General features: G+C 40.3%; 1 protein-coding gene across 1 annotated transcript in view; it reads right to left on the bottom strand.

Annotated features, from left to right (window-relative positions):
• vwa8 (von Willebrand factor A domain containing 8) overlaps nt 1–18,165 on the bottom strand; it is an 84,522-nt gene that overhangs the window by 58,858 nt on the left and 7,499 nt on the right. The window contains exons 5-14 of the mRNA XM_085435499.1: nt 13,238–13,405; nt 12,390–12,554; nt 11,970–12,019; nt 11,773–11,881; nt 11,569–11,673; nt 11,315–11,443; nt 8,607–8,741; nt 8,445–8,522; nt 6,047–6,207; nt 5,684–5,797 (exon numbers count right to left, since the gene is read on the bottom strand). Coding sequence (XP_085291625.1) covers nt 5,684–5,797; nt 6,047–6,207; nt 8,445–8,522; nt 8,607–8,741; nt 11,315–11,443; nt 11,569–11,673; nt 11,773–11,881; nt 11,970–12,019; nt 12,390–12,554; nt 13,238–13,405 — 1,214 coding nt within the window. The remainder of the gene's footprint in view (nt 1–5,683; nt 5,798–6,046; nt 6,208–8,444; nt 8,523–8,606; nt 8,742–11,314; nt 11,444–11,568; nt 11,674–11,772; nt 11,882–11,969; nt 12,020–12,389; nt 12,555–13,237; nt 13,406–18,165) is intronic.

Consider the following 18,165-nt stretch of genomic DNA (forward strand, 5'->3'; position numbering starts at 1 on the left):
TCTGAATAATATAAAGAATTTCACAACACAGTGAACTAGAAAAACCTTCATAAAAACAAGAGAAGACATTTTTTCAGCCACATGAAAATATCTTGAACAACAAAGAGTGGAAGAACTGAAAGGCCTTGTTATTGTTACGCACTGTTTTTTGCATGGTGAGGTGCTCGTTGCCAAGATCTAGCTCCTCTGTCAGATGATGTTGTGTATGTGATGAACTTTGTCAGGACAAGACCTCTGAGAAGCTGCATACATCCATCTTCATGTGACGAAATGGAAGCAGACGCACAACAGCTTTATTATCCATACGGAGGTCTGAAAGTTGTCGAGGGGCAAAGCCTGTCTATATGAGCTGCAGAAGGAACAAAAACTGTTTTTGACTGCTGAGAGGAACAGTGATGAGTGGTGTGTGCGGCTGCCATACAAGGAGACATCAACACTGCCGCACTGTGTGACATAACAGGTAAACATCTGGAAAGTCTTAGAGAGAAGTTGTCATTTTATTTCCTTTGAACTTTCGCTGAATGCCTTCACTGGGATATGAACCACAATAGATCAGCAGCAGTTTTTGGAAAGGAAGTGATTTGGTAAGAGCAGGAGGAACTAACTGAACTGAGACAAGCTAAGCTCTGCTGATCTACCTTTGGACAGTTTTTAGCCGACTACACTCCACCCTTTTCCGGCTGAGAACCATGGCCTCAGATTTGGAGGTGCTGATCCTCATTCCCGCTGCTCCAAACTCGGCTGGGACCACCACCCCGGTCTGCCAGTCCACAGGTACTGCCCCTGATCTCCACGCAACATTGTAGAGGCGTGTCAACCAGGACAGCCCTACAACGTCCAGAGCCTTCAGGAACTCGGGGCGGACCTCATCAACACCAGGGGCTCTGCCACCAAGGAGTTGTTTAACTGCCTCAGTGACCTCGCCTCCAGAAATTGGGGGGGTCATTCCCCTCATCCCCAGACTGTGCTTTCTCCTCGGAAGTCGTGTCAGTGGGATTAAGGAGGTCCTCGAAGTATTCCTTCCACCGCCTGACAATTTTCTCAGTCGAAACCAAACCGATTTGCTCAGTTGTAAATAAAACAGCAAAGTAAACGTGACCCGACAAACAAAACCTGAGTGAATTAAGTCCAGTTAAACACTGGACCACTGAACCACTGAGTGCTAACACTCAGGTGAGGTTTCAAAGCAGTGTGCCGGTGATTGGACATAAGCCGCTGATAAAGTGGGTTCACCAATAAAGTGCTCTGTTGGGAAACAAGCTCCAGCAGCTCTGCACTCAGGGAAAAAACTATATTTACTTATCTTGTGCAGAAAAATGTGCCGACATTGCGTTAAATCGAGCACCGGCTGCCCAGTTAAACTGTGACTATCACCAGGTAACGTGGGCGTGTTTCTTGAATTAGCAGCAGGTGTTAAACAGCTGACAAGTGAGGAGGAGGATGCATGCAGGTAAACTGAGGGTCTGTTGAGCTGATCGCTGGTGTCGTGAGAAAAATGTCAGCTCGGAGAGTGGAATATGTAAACAAACCGGTTAACGTAACCCCCCCCCCTGCCTTTTTCCCCGAAAAACAAACAAGCTAAAAAAAAAACCAAAAAAAAACTGTCAAGATGGAACACCGGGGCTGTGAGCTTGGTACACTCTGTCAGCTGACTGTTAGCAGAGCTAGTGACATCTCTGAAAACACCTGAGCACTTTTGTAAACATGTTCTATGTTGACAACCTGACCAGACATGTGAAGATTAGTCTTGACTTACTTGGCACGGCAACCAATCAAATGTTAGAGAAGCTGCAGTGGCAGCGTTAACCCCGCCCACTTAATTTGATGGGTGAGGCTGACAGATAAAATTATTTCAAGGTGAGACATGAAGGGGACAATAGTGCCATAATGAATTAAATAAATAAATTATTAAATAATTCATTAAAATGGTCAATAATTAATTAAATGTGTCAATAATTAATTAAATGTGTCGTATATATTTATTAAATTAATTATTTCCAATTTTAATTAATTATTGCCACATTTAATTAATGATTTAATGGTGTATTTAATTAATTCATTATGTCAGTCCTGGTGTTCCATACTTGTGCAGACGTATACTGCGAGAAAAGTACTGAAACACGACAAATTTGCATGAGCATGTACATGTCCTCCATCTGGCTGTGTATGCTAGGCTATCACCAGCTTCTGCAGCTCCATCAACAAGCATTTGGGCGCACTCTGAGGAGGGTGCATTTGCTCGCAGATGAAAGAGGGTGTTGTTAAAACAGCGCTATTATTATTATTTTTTCTGTTGACTAGTTGTATTAGCTCCATCATTATTAGCAAACTTACTCATGGGCAAATAAATAAATCGCCCTTGTAAAAACTTTCAACGATAGGCTCGATATATTCGTCCAAACGCCCAACCCTAACACACACACACACACACACACACACACAAACTAGAAGGTTCTTTCTTCTTGCTCTGACTTTGTCAAATCTATGTTTCCTACTGGATACACTTCATCTGAGCCACAGGAGTGGGAGAAGTGGAAGTGGGTTTATTTAAGCCCAGACACCCCACCACAAACATCCTTCCTGCCAGCTTCGGTGGGGGGTTTTAAAAAGTGCATGCTCATACATACACACAGAGGCACTTCACGAGTTACATGCAGGGTCAAAACCATCAACAGTTGTTCACATGTAAAATATGCAAGATTGTTGCCCCCACTCCCTCACACCACCCCCAAAGAGGTTTTAACGGAGTTGGGAAAACTGGGAGAAAAATAAGTATACCTGAAAACTGGAAATCATGCCTTTGACTTCCAGCAGTCACTGTCAACACACATTGTCACACTCAACCCACTCCCAGTACCACTGCTCTAACGCAGTTTGTCTTTTTGTTGTTACCAGTTTTGTTAATTAGGAAGCACAATGGGCAGTCAGAAAATAAGAAGAAAATGGATGTGTAGTGTGTTAGATTTGTATTGTTGATTGTCATTTATGCTTAGAAATATTTACTTATATATGCTTAGAGTTTTGTAATTAGTTGTAGATTGGTAGAGGTTTTGATCCTTGATAGTCTGCAAACTTTGTGTGTATTAGACAGCACTTTGGGAGCATGAGAGGTCATACCGTGTCTTATTGTTTTATGGTAGGATTAACGTAGCTACATCTGTTCTAGTCTAAGTGCTCTTTGTTTAGATGAACTGCAGGACTTCCTCACCGTGTTATCTAGGATGAACCATCTAGGGTGAGGGGGAGGCTACCCTCTTCCTGACCAAGGATGTTTAACCCTTTGATCAGCCACACACACACACACACACACACACACACACACACACACACACACACAGGCAAGGTACTCTTTGTTTGTATGTAGACGTCGTATGTTAATGAACCTATGCATATTCATGTAACCTCAATAAAAGGACAGTGTTACGGGAGGACGGACGAGAGCTACTGGGGTCAAGCGAAGGAACGGCGTTTGTCTGGTTCTCTCCCGTGCACGAGTACCATGAAGAAGTTTGCCTACTTGCGTCTTGCTTGCAGTGTAATTATATTGTCTTCAACGTTCCAGCGGATGGGTTCAAGCTACAAACCTATCATAGTGTATAAAAAGTGTCTGATCTTATGAGAATGTTCTCAAATGCTGCAGATCCAAGCATTCTTCTTTACTTTGGGCTATTTTAAGAACCAATGTAACCCAGCCATAAATTACATATTGTTATAATTACACAAAATGTGTTCCTTATACCTGACTGTTAGGACCTCCAAGCCTGTAGTTATATTCATTATTAGTTGGAGCCCCTCCTCATTGTTCTTCTTCTTTGGTGCAACCCTATAAATACAGTGTACCCCTTTGGCCTCTCCCCTTTTCTACAATTCCCCTGTGGGAGAGGAGCTTTCTTTCTTTTACCTTTCTTTGTCAGACACAACGCAGAAACACACCGGTTACACTAACATCTTGTAAGACAGTCTCTGTGATATTATCCTCAGAATATGTTAGATGAAAGAGATCCAAAAGAGAGATACAACTCAAACACACGCACCTATTACAAGTCCTACAGTGAGTTTCAGTATCAAACCAATGAAACCAACAAAAATCAGCTTCTCACTCTCTTTTAATTTTTATGGAATAATGTTTTGTCTTCACTCTCTGCTCCCCACATGTTTAAAACAAAGAAAACTTCACATACACTACTGTGCAATAGTCTTGAGCTCCCCCTGATTTCTTTATATTTTGCCTACAATGAGCCTGACTTTAGTCATCTGTAGTCAAGTGGTCTGAAAAGAAAGACATTGGCTGCCTTTTCTATCATATTCAGTTCAGTCTTTGTGCCTGACCATTTACAGAGAAATGTCTTTGTTTGTTATCGTTTTTCCCTAAACCGCTTAACACTGACCTATGAATCATTCAAGCATTTTAAAAAAGCACTGAACTTATGAGATACATCACTATTGGGTCTACACAAAACAGGCAACCTAAGACAGAACCCATTTTAAATTATATCTTTAGTCACTTTGTTACTAGCAACCTGTTAAAAAAACATACAATGTATGTAATACATGTGTGTAATGTATCCTATTTCTTTGGTTGAATCTACAAAAAAGGAGTTGGCATAAAATAGTATTCCTGCACCAACAACGCATGTTTCAGCATGGTGTGCAGTGCATCCTCAAAAAATAAGAAGTGGTAGGCATGAAAAAAAATCCAACTGTAGTAGACGAGGAGTATATGACTCATGAGAGGGGGAAAAAATACAGTAAGACCCAACACAGTACCTGGGAGATGCATCTGGACCTTCAGTTTACAACCTGGGTTATAATAAAACTGTAAACTGTGCAAACTGTTTTTACTCACTTGGAGTTTAGGTGGGTTACACAAAGTTGGGATGCACAGTCAGCCAAGAGTAGATGTCATTAGATATGTTATCAAGCAGACACAGGAGCTAAGGACATTTAGTGATGGGGACAGGATTGGCAGTAAAACAGGTATCAGCCACCAAAAATAATAAATCTAATATTTTCTATTAATTCTATTTTTTATATGATATTCGTTTGTTTCAGACAGTTGTTCCAACAAGGAACTTAAACTCCTGCACTCTTAGCAAACACGGCTAAATTTTTTGATTTATAAAAAACACTAGAGCTGTACTTCTTCTGCTTCCTCAGTAGGTTGGTAAGTTTGTGTTACTGTGTCACTAAGATGCTAGTTTTTGTTATTTCAGTAAGTATCCTGTGCCAGTACCCTCACTTCTTGTACTCTTGTTGAAACGACAGCTACATTTTTTAGCTTATTCTTTCTCATCCTTGTTGACTGGTGCCACACAAACAATGCTCCTCTGAAGGCTTTTGAATCTAAAATTTAAGAGAAGGTGAACTACAACTTTACTTTTACACTTGAATATATTATTTATTTTATCACTCCATTCCATCACTTTAAGCGTGAGCCTGGAAGCTGAAATAGACAAGGGACAGTGGAGATTTGGGATTTCACAAGTGTGCAGTTAGAGAAGAGGTGAAAGCACTGCCATGGCTTTATTGTCTTTAAGAATTCAAACATAGGTCAAACTTGTGATATTTGTTACTGTCTTTAAAAAAACAAAACAAAAAAACACTGTCACATTTCCAAGTGTGATCACCTTTCGTACAATTAACCCAAATGTGTGTGATAACCTGTGTGCATGCATGTGTGTACCTCTCTTGCAGTTCCTGGTCACTTAAATGTAGTTGTTCCTTTAGAGTCTGGTATCTGTCCCACCTCAGCAGCCTGGTCCCATCATACAGATCTATCTCCCTGTCATGGAGTAACCTGGGGCAAGAAAATAAAATCTGAGAAATGAGCTGAGTGGTGTGTGTTTGTTTGTTATTTTACAGCACCGTCTTCCTTTATTAAGAAACTGAAACAATAAGAAATACATTAAAGCAGAACCTTAGCTGCTGTGGAGCGTTCTGAAAGGAGAACACAGAGTACAGATGGCACAGATAACAAAAAACCCAATATCAACAGAGCATTTGGAAAATATCACAGCAGCTACATCCAGGAAATGAGCCAAAGCACCTGGATAGTACAGCCAAGGTTCCCAGGTTGACTCTGTGTATGCCGTCGAGAAGCAGCAGCTTGCCCTCCATGGCAGCAGTGACCAGTGGAGATGGCCTCCATGCTGTGTCCCCATTTGGGAGCGTGTACCTCTGTTGGAGAAGGTCCCTGACTGTCATGTCCTGGGAATCAAACACAATGGAGGGAGGTGTGTGATAAAGGCAAGAAAGTGGGAGATGGAAAATGAACAGCAGAGACAGATGTGTACAGCAGGTTGGCAGAGCAAAAAAGATCTAAAAATAGTCAGAAGTGATTCTGTCTGCGATTGCGTTTAGTAACTGTGAAGACAAGATGACAAATGCACCAGCTTTCCATTTTTCCCTCCTTTAACTCTGTTCCCAGATGGTTTGGCCCAGCTGCTAAATGCAATATCTCTACTTTACAGATAACACTGTCTGTTAAGCAAGACTGTCATATTCACTATCATGCTGCCATGTCATGGTAAAGACAGGGGGTAGACGAGGGAGGACAAGTGCAGAATTTGTTCTAGGCAGTGATTACTGCAATCCTAACAGCTTCACAGCAACATACTACTCATTGCTTTCTTGAATTAAAGAGAATTAGGTACAGCTGTAACAGCAGCTGGTATGAGAGAGCTTCATTTTGTCACAATATCAAGTTCAAACATTAAAAGACTCAGAGGAAGTGTCATTCGTCCTAGATCTGGTGACATTTATCATTTCTACGCATCATAAACCCCTCAAGTCCTGTCTATTATTTTCACATTTTTATCTAACAGAACAGACAGTGATGCATTCAGTGAGAGCTCCAACAAGTAAGCCACACTGATAAACATGGGACATAACAATACTATATCTCCCCATCACCAGGCTGGAGTGAAAGCCTGAAAGCCTTATAATAAATCAGAGAGACTGGTGCTATTGAACCAGGTTAATTTTTTTTTAAATGTCATCAAAAAAAAAACCATCAACAGTGCCCATGCGAAGGATGGTATTCTATACATATGCTCTTTAAAAGATTTTCTGCAAACTGTTTTATGACGATCCTGATGAAGGTCATGAGTCAAACCCCCCCCCCACACACACACACACACACACACACACTCAGCTTGTTGAAGGACACAATCTATATTCTGTTCTCTAGCCTGACATGTCACTTTGCTTTCCCAAAAATGGGGTTTTCAGAGTTGACCAGATGAATTGTGTGGTGGAGGATTCCACAATTCCCGCAGCACAGGTCACCCCTGACCTCAGCTAGCTAAGAATAGCAGCTACATGATGCATTCATACATACAGAGCTGCAGCACACCCGCTTCCTTCACAATTATCACCGAGCTGACTACATTCCACACACACACATATTGCACACATGCACTGTACAAAATTCTAAAAGCAATAAAAAAATCAAAATAAATTAACCAACTGAGCATGCACTTCAACTTATGCTTTTCCCTATTTTCTCTCATATATACATATTGCTCAAAAAATTTACACGAACACTTTTTCATCAGAGAACAGCATCAAGTCCATTAAAATTCTGGGATTTTGATCTGATTGGTTAGGTATCGGGATGATGCCCTGGTCCAGATCTGGGTGGGCACCATCCATCATCTCAGAAGGCCAGAACAGCTCCAATATAAGATACATAAGCATTATATTTACCTGTCAATCATGCAAAGTTAATCTAGTAAAGTCCAAATTTTTAAATATGAAGCTGGAAATTAGCATAACAGAGCCACTTAAATTTAAGAAGACTTTTAATAAAATACCCTCATAGCAACATTTGCTTGCCTCTCCACCCTACTGGTTGGGGTTCTCTATGGCAGTATCACACTGGGGCCTACACATTCCAGAGAAATAACTGACGCAACAGTTAAATGAATAAGCAATCTCATGCCGAGTGTGCACGGTCATGCCGGGCTGTGCCAAGGTGCAAAAGCATCTGGACATCAGTGCCAGAGTATAAATTGTTGTTAACAAAATGCTGTGTCCGCATGTAGTGCTGGGAGCCCAAGGTAGACAGAACAGTGCTACACCCTCTTCATGACATATCTGAGTTATCTGAGCCACTGGTAATAATATTTTTCCCTGACATTATAAATACATTATTAGATTAGCATATATTTACTGCCTAAGTGATACTGCTTTAATTTGCAAACTAAGACAGATATATACATGATGCGCAGAAGTATCTGTAAAAAGAAATACTGCAAAATCTTTTACAATGTAGGTCAAAGGGATGACAGATGGTGAAAGATATGACTGTGGCATTAATTATTCGGGGTCTGTGACGCAAATGTTTGGTGGTTACATTCGTACTTCCCCTCATGCTCTGCAGACAACTCAAAACTTCAGAAATAATCATATTTTTGAACATTTTAAAGACCAGACGTTTTTACCTGGTAGAGCATGACAGGCTCCATGCTGTAACCCAGCATCTCAGCAAACTCTCTGGCAATCACCGACTTGCCGCAACCCTAGAAATAAAAGAAGGTATTCGTTATTAAAATCAGATTCACTATGTGCATTGTATGTGTATATGTATATCAAGTGTTAGCCACCTTAGGTCCTATCAGACATATGTCCTTAACCATGTGCGACTGTATCATCTCGGCCAACAACTGGGAGTGGCTTGGTGTATGAATGTAGGTGGGACTGCTTTTGGGTGGACGTGGCTCCTTAACGCCTGCTGGAACCTGAAGTTTCATAAACAGGAGAAACAAGCATGAAGGAGGCAAACAACAGCAGCGGCATCTGGTGAAGCCTGACATTTTACCCTGTGTGGGAAGAAAAAAAAAGTAAAAAAGAAAGTAAAAATATGTTTAGCTCCCTTTATGGTTACTTTCTTATGACTGGCTGCCCCTCACAGACAAGTTTGCACAGCTGGTGTGCAGAGTTTTGTGCTTGCAGCCAGCACTGTGTGCATATTAAGGATGTTTCCCTTTATTGACTTAGTACAAAAACTAGAAAAAACACACATACCACTCCCTCAGTGGGTGAGAGTGGTATGTGTGTGATGGTTTATATCGATATTTTGGTTTTGCTGCCCCCAGACTTGGGTCATTCCACCACGGTCATCCAGACATCACCTGGAGTGGCTCTGTGCCCCACAGATTAAGAACCACTGCCCTAAACAAACCCGTGATTCACAGATTCACGGCCGAACAGCTGGAAACAAAATTCATTATTTTTTAAGAACTCTGCGTTAAACAAGCAAAAAAAAACCCCACTACATATTAGGAGCCAACACAGTTCCTGCCACACATGAAGAAAGTGCAGCCTCAAAGAGTTAACCAGAGTGATATCATTTGTTTACCTGCAGGATCCACACCACTATTTTTAGTAGTCTGAAAGGATGTCTGTTTTTCCAAACACTATGCAGTAACATTCACACGCACTGCTGCTTTTTTATCTAACATGAAAAATTAATGACTGATAAACATGTTGCCTTAACAAAATTTACATTCAGCTACAGAGTGTCAGTGAGAGATAAGACGGTCAAGCTACTGATACAGTGTGTCTGCCTGTCTGTCCGTGTGTGGTCTGCGACGTGATAATGGGCATCTCTATAAAAGAATGACTTAATCACTCTGCATGTTTTTTGATTCATAATGAAGCCTAATGCTTGCACTCATTAGGATCGATTACACTATAGATTTGCTTTATGCATTTTTTTTATACATTAAATGCTTTTTATTGTTAATGTTTGAATGGACTAATGGAAATTTAATACAGTGACTTTTATCTGAAAAATGCAGGATGGGTTTTCTGCAAAATCTAACCCGTCAATGCAACGCTTCAGTGACTCTCACATTGTCAAACGTGAGAAACGCTAGCTAACAGTTGCTTAGTAAATGAGCCTGCTAATCATAAATATCAATAATGACTAACTGTGACTATTGTAAACGACTCACGACTCCAGCTAGCACAGAAAAATTACACAGTATCTTAAGAAAAAAAAACCCAGTGAAATAAGTACATAAGGCTGGCTAATTTAAGACTGACACATAGTTGTAATGAATTTGACCAAATTATAAGCCATATCAATGTTGTACGATTTGTGTTAGTCAGAGCTGGCTGGCTAACCGCGTAATATGTATGCTAACCTTGCCAGACAGTTAAATCTGCACAGCGTGCAAACTAGACTTTAGCTTAAATGTTTACTGCAAACGGTGACCAAAAAATAAAACCAACAAGGACGTATTTAAAACTGCTGTTCCTTTGATGACCACTTGAGGTCAGCTCCAAAGACACTAATCTCCACTGACTCACATATCAAAATGCTCAACTTTACAGCAGAAATACAGTATGTCTATGTCATGGTATTAAAAGAAATGGTATTTAAAAAAAGAAGAAAAAATTGCTATCTTGAAATTAGGGTGTTTTTTTCTTCACTCAGGTCTAAAGGTTGGTCTTGATGCATACTCAATTTGGCCGTAGCGTTTTCAGTGGGAGAAACATTTCGTCACTCATCCAAGTGACGTCTTCAGTCTCAGCTGACCACTGATCTTTGACCACTGATCTTTGGCGGAGTCATTTACATGAAACGGGAAAGACCATCTCTGAAATGAGGAGGGGGCCTAAGTGTACATCTTTTCCCATCTTACTTTGCCGTGATTGCAGCCATTCCCCAACTCTCTGTGAATGGTACTCATTGCCATCAATCAATGATCACTGATCAATGGTCTTTGATGAGTGGTTATGACAATTTGCAGATCAAGGAACTGACCTCACATCCCACTGTTCATTCAGTGGGCTAGATTTGTGCAAATGTGCTGTTTATAAAGTTGGGGAAACCTGCAGTCAGCTGAGACCGAAGAAGTCACTTGGATGATGACGCAGCGTTTCTCCCACTGAAAACGCTACATCCAGAATCAGTCTTTTGGGGTCTAAAGGTTGGGTAATAATTGCGCTGTCCACAGAGGTTGCTTGACTTTATGTGTTCTGCTCGTCCCTCTGGAGCATCTTTGAAATGCTTATTTGAAGAAATACAACTTGATTTGTTTATGTCTAATTAGTGAATTAAATTATATCCTTCATTGATTTCTAACATCGTGATACTAATTGGGTATCTGTGTCTTTGCAATGATCCCAACTTGCAAACCAAGCTGGTTAGCTGATAAGCTACAGTCCAATAAACAAGAAGGCAACTACCACACCTCTAAATTCAAGGCTTCAAAATAAAAGTTCACAAAGCAGTGGGCGATGTCATGCTGGCTATGTCTGTCTTTTATATGTAGTCTATGGTGTACACCCAGACTGCTGGTACCTGAAAGGTGATGTCTTTGTCCACTACATGTAAAGTGATGTCTGCATGGCCTTCTACATCTTTTGCCGTGGACACACTCAAAATGGTGGTGGGTGCTGGCTGACGATGACCATCCAGAAGCTCAAATCGCTGTGAAAGAATGCATATAAAGCAAAACTGATGCCTTCAATCAACCATATGATGTTCAGGTTATATCAAGCATGCACCTGAGGTAAAACCATATACAGACACTTTAACATCACATCTTGACTTACACTGAGTACACCCTCAACAGCAGTGCGACCGTCCTTGCCCAACATACTGTTATATGGATAAAGCCTATGGAGCAGTTGCTGGGAGGATAGCATTGGGAAAGAGTTCTGGAAAAGGACAGAAAAGTCACACAGGCACTAGTAACTTTAAAACAAATTCTCCTTTAAATTTTTGGCTTTCATTTTTCTATCTCGCTCCTGTCTCACCAGGACATGAAGGACAGGAAGCAGGTTGTCCACAGGAAAGTCAGGAAGGCCTAGGCTGGATGATTCCTGGGAGCATAGCGTAGTAGCTAGTGAGAGCAGCTGGGAAACTCTGACACACAGGAAACAACACAATACTGCATGAAGACACAGACCATCAAAGAATACTCGCACTTCAGTATGCATCTACCTAAATGTACCTTTCTGCAGCGACATTTGGTCCTGCTGAGTACAGCAACTCCAACTGGTCCTGAAAATATACAGAAGAAAACAAGACTTAAATATCCTCAAAGTCTCACAAATTTACCGCAGAACACTGTTGGCTGAGAGGCCAGAGAGAAAGAAAACAAAAGCTCAATACTTAAATTCCAGAACAAATCCAAAACTAATATATCCTCTAGTATTATCGCTAATTTTCTTCAGTATAATAACATTTCAGTATGTTGTACAAAGTGTGTTATGTTTATTATCAGAGTGCATAAAAGGAAAATTTGTATCGGTTCGTCTCTTTCTCCCCCACAGCCACACCTTTCTTATCTTATTGAAGCTTTCAGATCTTATTGAAGCTTTCAGCTTGCAGATTACTTTCTTTTAAGTAATCCGTAAATTCGTGGATTGACCTTGAATGGTAGGTAATAGACGTCTCTAGCCTGGAAGCGAGAGCGGAGAGGAGGATCCAGCGGATTGCCTTTGTACTTGGGTACAGGAAGACCAAGCGCGATGACCCGAAAGTCCTCGCTTACGCGGACAATCTTCCAGCTGTCCAGCTCTTCTTTGGTGTGCTCCTGAAATGCATCAAGGTAAGAAATGGCCTATAACTTTCTTTCATCTCACACATTTGATATTAAATGCTATTTTTATCCAAAAGGCTGCAGCTCCAAAGCTCCATGTGACAAGTACAGACTCTGAATGTCGCACAGCAGCAGGATTTATAGCAACAGCATTTTTTTCCCTCAAAACACAACAAGAGCACTGTAGGAGTAGTGTGGAAATTCACTGCTTAAGTGGGAATTTACATATAGACATGACTCCATAAACAACAGCCAGCATTATAAAAAATAATAACAGCGCCCCCTGAGGCTCCCAGTAGATGAACCTGTGCTAGAAATGTGAAAATCCGAGGTAATATCCTTCTTGAGTTATCGCATTTTCACCTTGACCTGGAAGTTAAGATGACCAATATTTGAACGTGTCTGACATTTTTAGTGAATGCACCTAAGTGTCAATTTGAAAATCGTATGTCGCCTTGATCTTGAATTATCATGTTCACAAACTTGGGTGCCCACACTGCCCAGGGATTCGTCCAGCGTGGCAACAATAGCCCATCAAACTTTTACAGCTGAGGGGTTAAAAAAAGTTAATGCCTCAGCTGTTGTTACCTAAAAAGATTAGTCCCACGTGTAAGTTCTAGTTTAGAAATTAGCCGTGGGAAGTGTTTGACTTGTGCAGGCGAGTGTGCTGCTCTGACCTGCAGCAGCTTGTCATAACGCTCCGCTGACATGAGGAAGCGGCCATCCTCCAGCTGCATCTCTCGATTCTCCAGCAGGTTGTTAAGAACAGGCAGGACGTTCCTCTCAGCTTTCTCCAGCCCCTCCAGGACCAGGACTCGGCCTCTTATTGCGGCCCTTACAGCACACTAGGAAAAAGCATTAAAAGTCAAGACAAAGCGATGAAGTCAATCAATACTTCAGAAATAATAGGAGAGGAAGGGGAAGGATGTTGTAAACTCTTCCAACACATGATGAGTTTTGCCTCAGGTCAAATCTGTCGCTCCACTGTACAGGATGACCTCTGATCTCTGGGCTAAAAGCTTTTGTACAGACAGGGAATCTGACCTTCCACCAGTCCTCATTGTGCATACTCTATATAAGACAGTATAAGCTTCCGATAAAGCTTTTCCTGAGGTTGTCCTCATCTGTGTTTGTCCTCCAAGCTACTCAGAAACTTTCAAACCAGTCTCTGCTGTTTTAAGAACCTCTATTTTCTCCCACCAAATGTGGGATAAAACATCTCAAGTTTATACAGTGTGTGTGCAAATGCATGTGTCTGCGCACATTTCTGCAGAAATCAAAAAGCACGTCTGACGTCAAGAGGCAGGAAACTTTAGCTGTCTGGGTGGACCGCAGAGCGAGCGGCTATGTAATTAGGTTAACATGTAAATGCGTGGCAGGTTGTGTGGGAAGCAGAGCCATAAAACTATAGTGAGGACCAGATGCTCTATATTTAACTCTTGATCCATTTTCGGCACCAACGCTGTAATCAGATAATTGTTAGAAATGTAAATGACGCAGGATGTAGAGTAGGAGAGAGAGAAAGAGAGAGGCAGGGAAGCACAGAGGGGCCTTGTGCTATGTCTGACACCAGCCATGCGGAAAAAAAGAAAACATCCCACCAAATGCTTTTAGCCACTTAGAAATGTTAGAAATGTCACAGAACAGTGAATGTGTAATATTAATGTAGCTAGAACTATTAAAAAAAAGAAAAAAAAGAGTTAAAAGTCTACAGAGATATCACTTCCTATAACATCTCTTTGTGTTATATGTGATGTTTCATTTTTTTTCATAATGCTATGTGTATGAATCAAAAAGCTTCTGTTCCTAATTTACCTACTTCATGCACATACAGAAGCATGTTTTCCCCAATGTGTTTGCAGGTCACAACATAGACTGTATACAAACGCTAGATGCAGCATCAGGTACATCCAAGTTCATTAAACCTGCATTCTTTGAAATGACCAGTAAAGGGCAACTACCTAGTGGCAATTTCTCTAGTGATTTATGACCTCAGTAAGTATTTTCCTAATAGATTTATTGTCAGTAGTTTCCAGTCTTAATGAATGCAATATGATGTTCATAGTACGCTGTATTTTGATAAGAAAAGACTACAAAGAAGGGAATCCTTCAGAGCTTGTGACTGAAAAGTCGCTACTACACAAGTGTGCAGTCTGCTCATTTTCTCAGACAGGTCTACCTATGCCCATCATGTCACATCAGTTTAAAAAACAATAAAACAAACCAGAATGGCGATGGCAAACACAAACTCTTAAGTTGAGACTTTCAAAACAAGAGTCCACAAACCAAAATGGGTCAAGACTCCAGTTAACAAGGGTCCAAAACCATTTTAAGCTTTAATGGTAGGTTGAGAACCTAAAAAAGAACAAATTTAACACAACTCAAGCTGAAAATAAATTTGAATGATTTTTTTAATAAATGGCCTAGCATGATATAAAAAAAAAGTTTTAAAAAATCAACCCTAGATAATATTTTTAATGTCACATAATATCCAATAAAATAATTTTAAATGTCCCACAAACCAGATTTTTAGAGTCTGATGTCTTCAGGCTCTGCTCTTGTCCCAGAACCTTTCAAATTAAATCAATTAGACTGCTTGAGTCCTGAACAAAAAGGTGTTCCATTATTTCCGGATTTTTGGCTTCTAATTTGACAACAAACCTCTATTTACTCTGTGGTAATTCAGCCACAGCAGTGAGTTTTGTTTCCCCCATGGGGCCAGCCCTTTAACTTTAACTAGTGGAAATAAGAGAATCCAGTTTTCTTGTGGATACCTTTGAATTATATTTATATTTAATTATAACTACATGTGATATTTAATTGCAAGTTTTTTTGTTTTTGTTTAATTTTTTGTGTTGGAAAAAATTTTGTACTTTAAAAAGACTTTTCCAACATGTAACTCTGCCTAGAAAGTGTAGAAAGTGCATCCTGTCAAATGATTTCAGCACAGCTGTACGTTTGGGTTCAGATTCAGCTCCAGTGGAGGTGGAAGGCTTTTTATTACTGTAATAGAGACTTATTTGTAGACTGGGTTTGAGGTAAGCTGCCTTACATAAGAGCCAGCTAAATGAAGAAGGGTGACTGGGAAATGTCAAAAATATAACAAGCATGCGATTACATCCATGTGACTCCTTCATGCATACTTTGAGGGTAGGGTGATGCTTGGAATGAAGGAGGAAGGGTGAAAAAAGAAAAAAAAAAGAAAAAAGACCAAGAACCAGAGATAGAAAATGAAGTGGAAGGATGGGAGGGGAGGGACAGCTTAAGCTCAGGGACTGACACGTTAAGCCTGAATATAGGGCTCCAAATCAGCACAGACCCCTGAGGAATACTTGGATGTTCTAGTTAACACACAAACGCACACCTCCTACAAAACTATTCTCAAAGAGAAAAGCTCTCTAATTTGCACCCACACATCTCCAGTCCATAAAACAAATGTTGGAAAATATAATATGTACACAGTGTTATTGCACCAGACACATGGCACAGGACTCATAATCCACAACATCCCAACAACATAAAACCTTTCCACTGGACGTTTGAATGTAGGAAAGCCCACAAATAAGCAATCTTTCACCCCATTTATTAACATCAATAATGCTGTTTCTATGGAAACAATGGACAATGTTTTGATTTAGATAAAGAGGTGGGAGGAAGATGAGCCTCAGGCAGAGGAAGTTGGATGAGTTGGCTAGCTTTTCTTGTTCCAGGGAAAGATGTGCACTGATAGAAACAAAACTATTAAAGTCATTAAGGGATGAAGACTGTTTAATCAAACAACTTGATCATGCATATTTTTCACAAATGGTTATTCCCAGTTTCAGTTTGTGTCTATGGTTAAATGATTTTCCATGAAAACTCTCAAAACTGATTTTTTTGTTCTCCTAATGTTCTAACAGAGCAGATGATCCGACTATACAATGCTACCTTACTTAAGTTACGGGGAAGTGTTGCAGCCCTAATCCAGGGTTTGAGTCCATGTTTGGTTTATCACTGAACCAGTGATACAAGTGAATATGCAGATATTCATAAAACAGTTACAGCATTTTCAACAACTCTGTTGGAGCTTTGATGGACTGGCGACCTGTCCAACAGCCTTTTGTGCTACGGATTGGTAGCCACTAAAATATAGCAGTTTCCTTTATGAACTTGACCATTTATCTACATTACATGCACATCTATGATTCAGAATCACCAGTTAACCTATCATTCATGTCTTTGGACTGTGGGAGAGCGCTAGAGCACCCAGAGGAAACCCAAGTAGGCACAAGGAGAACGTGCAAACTCCACATAGAAAAGCTGAGCCAGCTGCTGGGTTTGAACCAGGAAACCTCTTGCTATGAGTACTAGTTACTTCATAGCAAACCTAGGAAAATAGGTGGATAGACATATGGATAACAGTTAAAAATTTCAGCATGACTTCAGCATCCCTTCCATATCCAGTCATATAAAAGGACCAATGCTGGAAGAAAATTCCCTCAACATGACTAAATGCTGTTAATTTCAACTAATGAAGAGTGTGTGTTGGGACTACTTCCTATTTCAGTACATTGTGTTGACAATTATAAAATGTGAAAAATAAACTTAAATTGAACATATTAATAAAGTACCTAGTATCTCAAATCCAATCATTTGCCCCAGTTGTTATATGTAATTTAGGCATTTTGTCATGGTAAACAAACCCAGGTTGTAAGATTTACAACGGCTGTTGAAACTGATTCTACTCTCATCAGAGAGTACAAAGCTCCGAATTCATGAGTTATTTTTCAAAGGCGTCTTGATTCTATTAATGCTAAAGCTTGGGGAAGGGGAATCATAGCTGCACTGGTAAAATATGGAGGAGTGCACTGATGCATGCTATTTCTATAACTGCCCAATAAACAGTTAAGCTGTATTAGCCTGAGGTCATGCTAATAATAACATAGTCAACCTGGTACCTTCTACATTAAGGTGCCCACAACGGCCCGGTGTCGAGGCCAGCCAAACATCTTTATTGTAGGTCACACCTGTTTTAATCTCTTAATTTCCTGTCATCTCTCTACTGACAGACTCAAATAAAAGCTTAGTTCATGCAGAAGACGCTACTGATAACAGTCAATATTGCTTCTAGTGTTTGTTTAGTGTGGCACACCAAAGCACCTTTTCCCTCTTAAATTTGCTTACAGTTGTGTGTGACATCTAAAAATAGTCTATTCCTCTTATCTGGACTACATTGTACGCATGAATGTTGGATTGCTTTGGTTATGAAAAATAAAAAACAAGTCTGGTTTTATAGAAGTCACGTTATGGGATAAGAGCTCTTTTTTCCCCACGGTCTACACCCTGAGTAAATCCTTTACTGATAAGTTTGGTCTCTGTCACCAGTTTCAAGTCACTGATTATAATATGACTTTCATTGTCTAAACCATGGTCCAGGGATATATATACACACACATATAACAATTGTTGTAATCCTATATAATTTTGATATTTTTTTCCACAGGTAGTTCACAGAGCCGAGGTCATAAATCACTAGAGTGTACAGAGCTGTTTATACTTCATTCACATTGAGACCTTCTGGTAAAATATCTTTTTAAATTTCTGCTCTGTAAGTATCCCTTAACTG

This window comes from Copadichromis virginalis, linkage group LG16 (genome assembly GCF_057382275.1).
Source record: "Copadichromis virginalis isolate Kocher_CV1m ecotype Utaka linkage group LG16, C_Virginalis_male_GT1.1, whole genome shotgun sequence".
NCBI lineage: Eukaryota > Metazoa > Chordata > Actinopteri > Cichliformes > Cichlidae > Copadichromis > Copadichromis virginalis.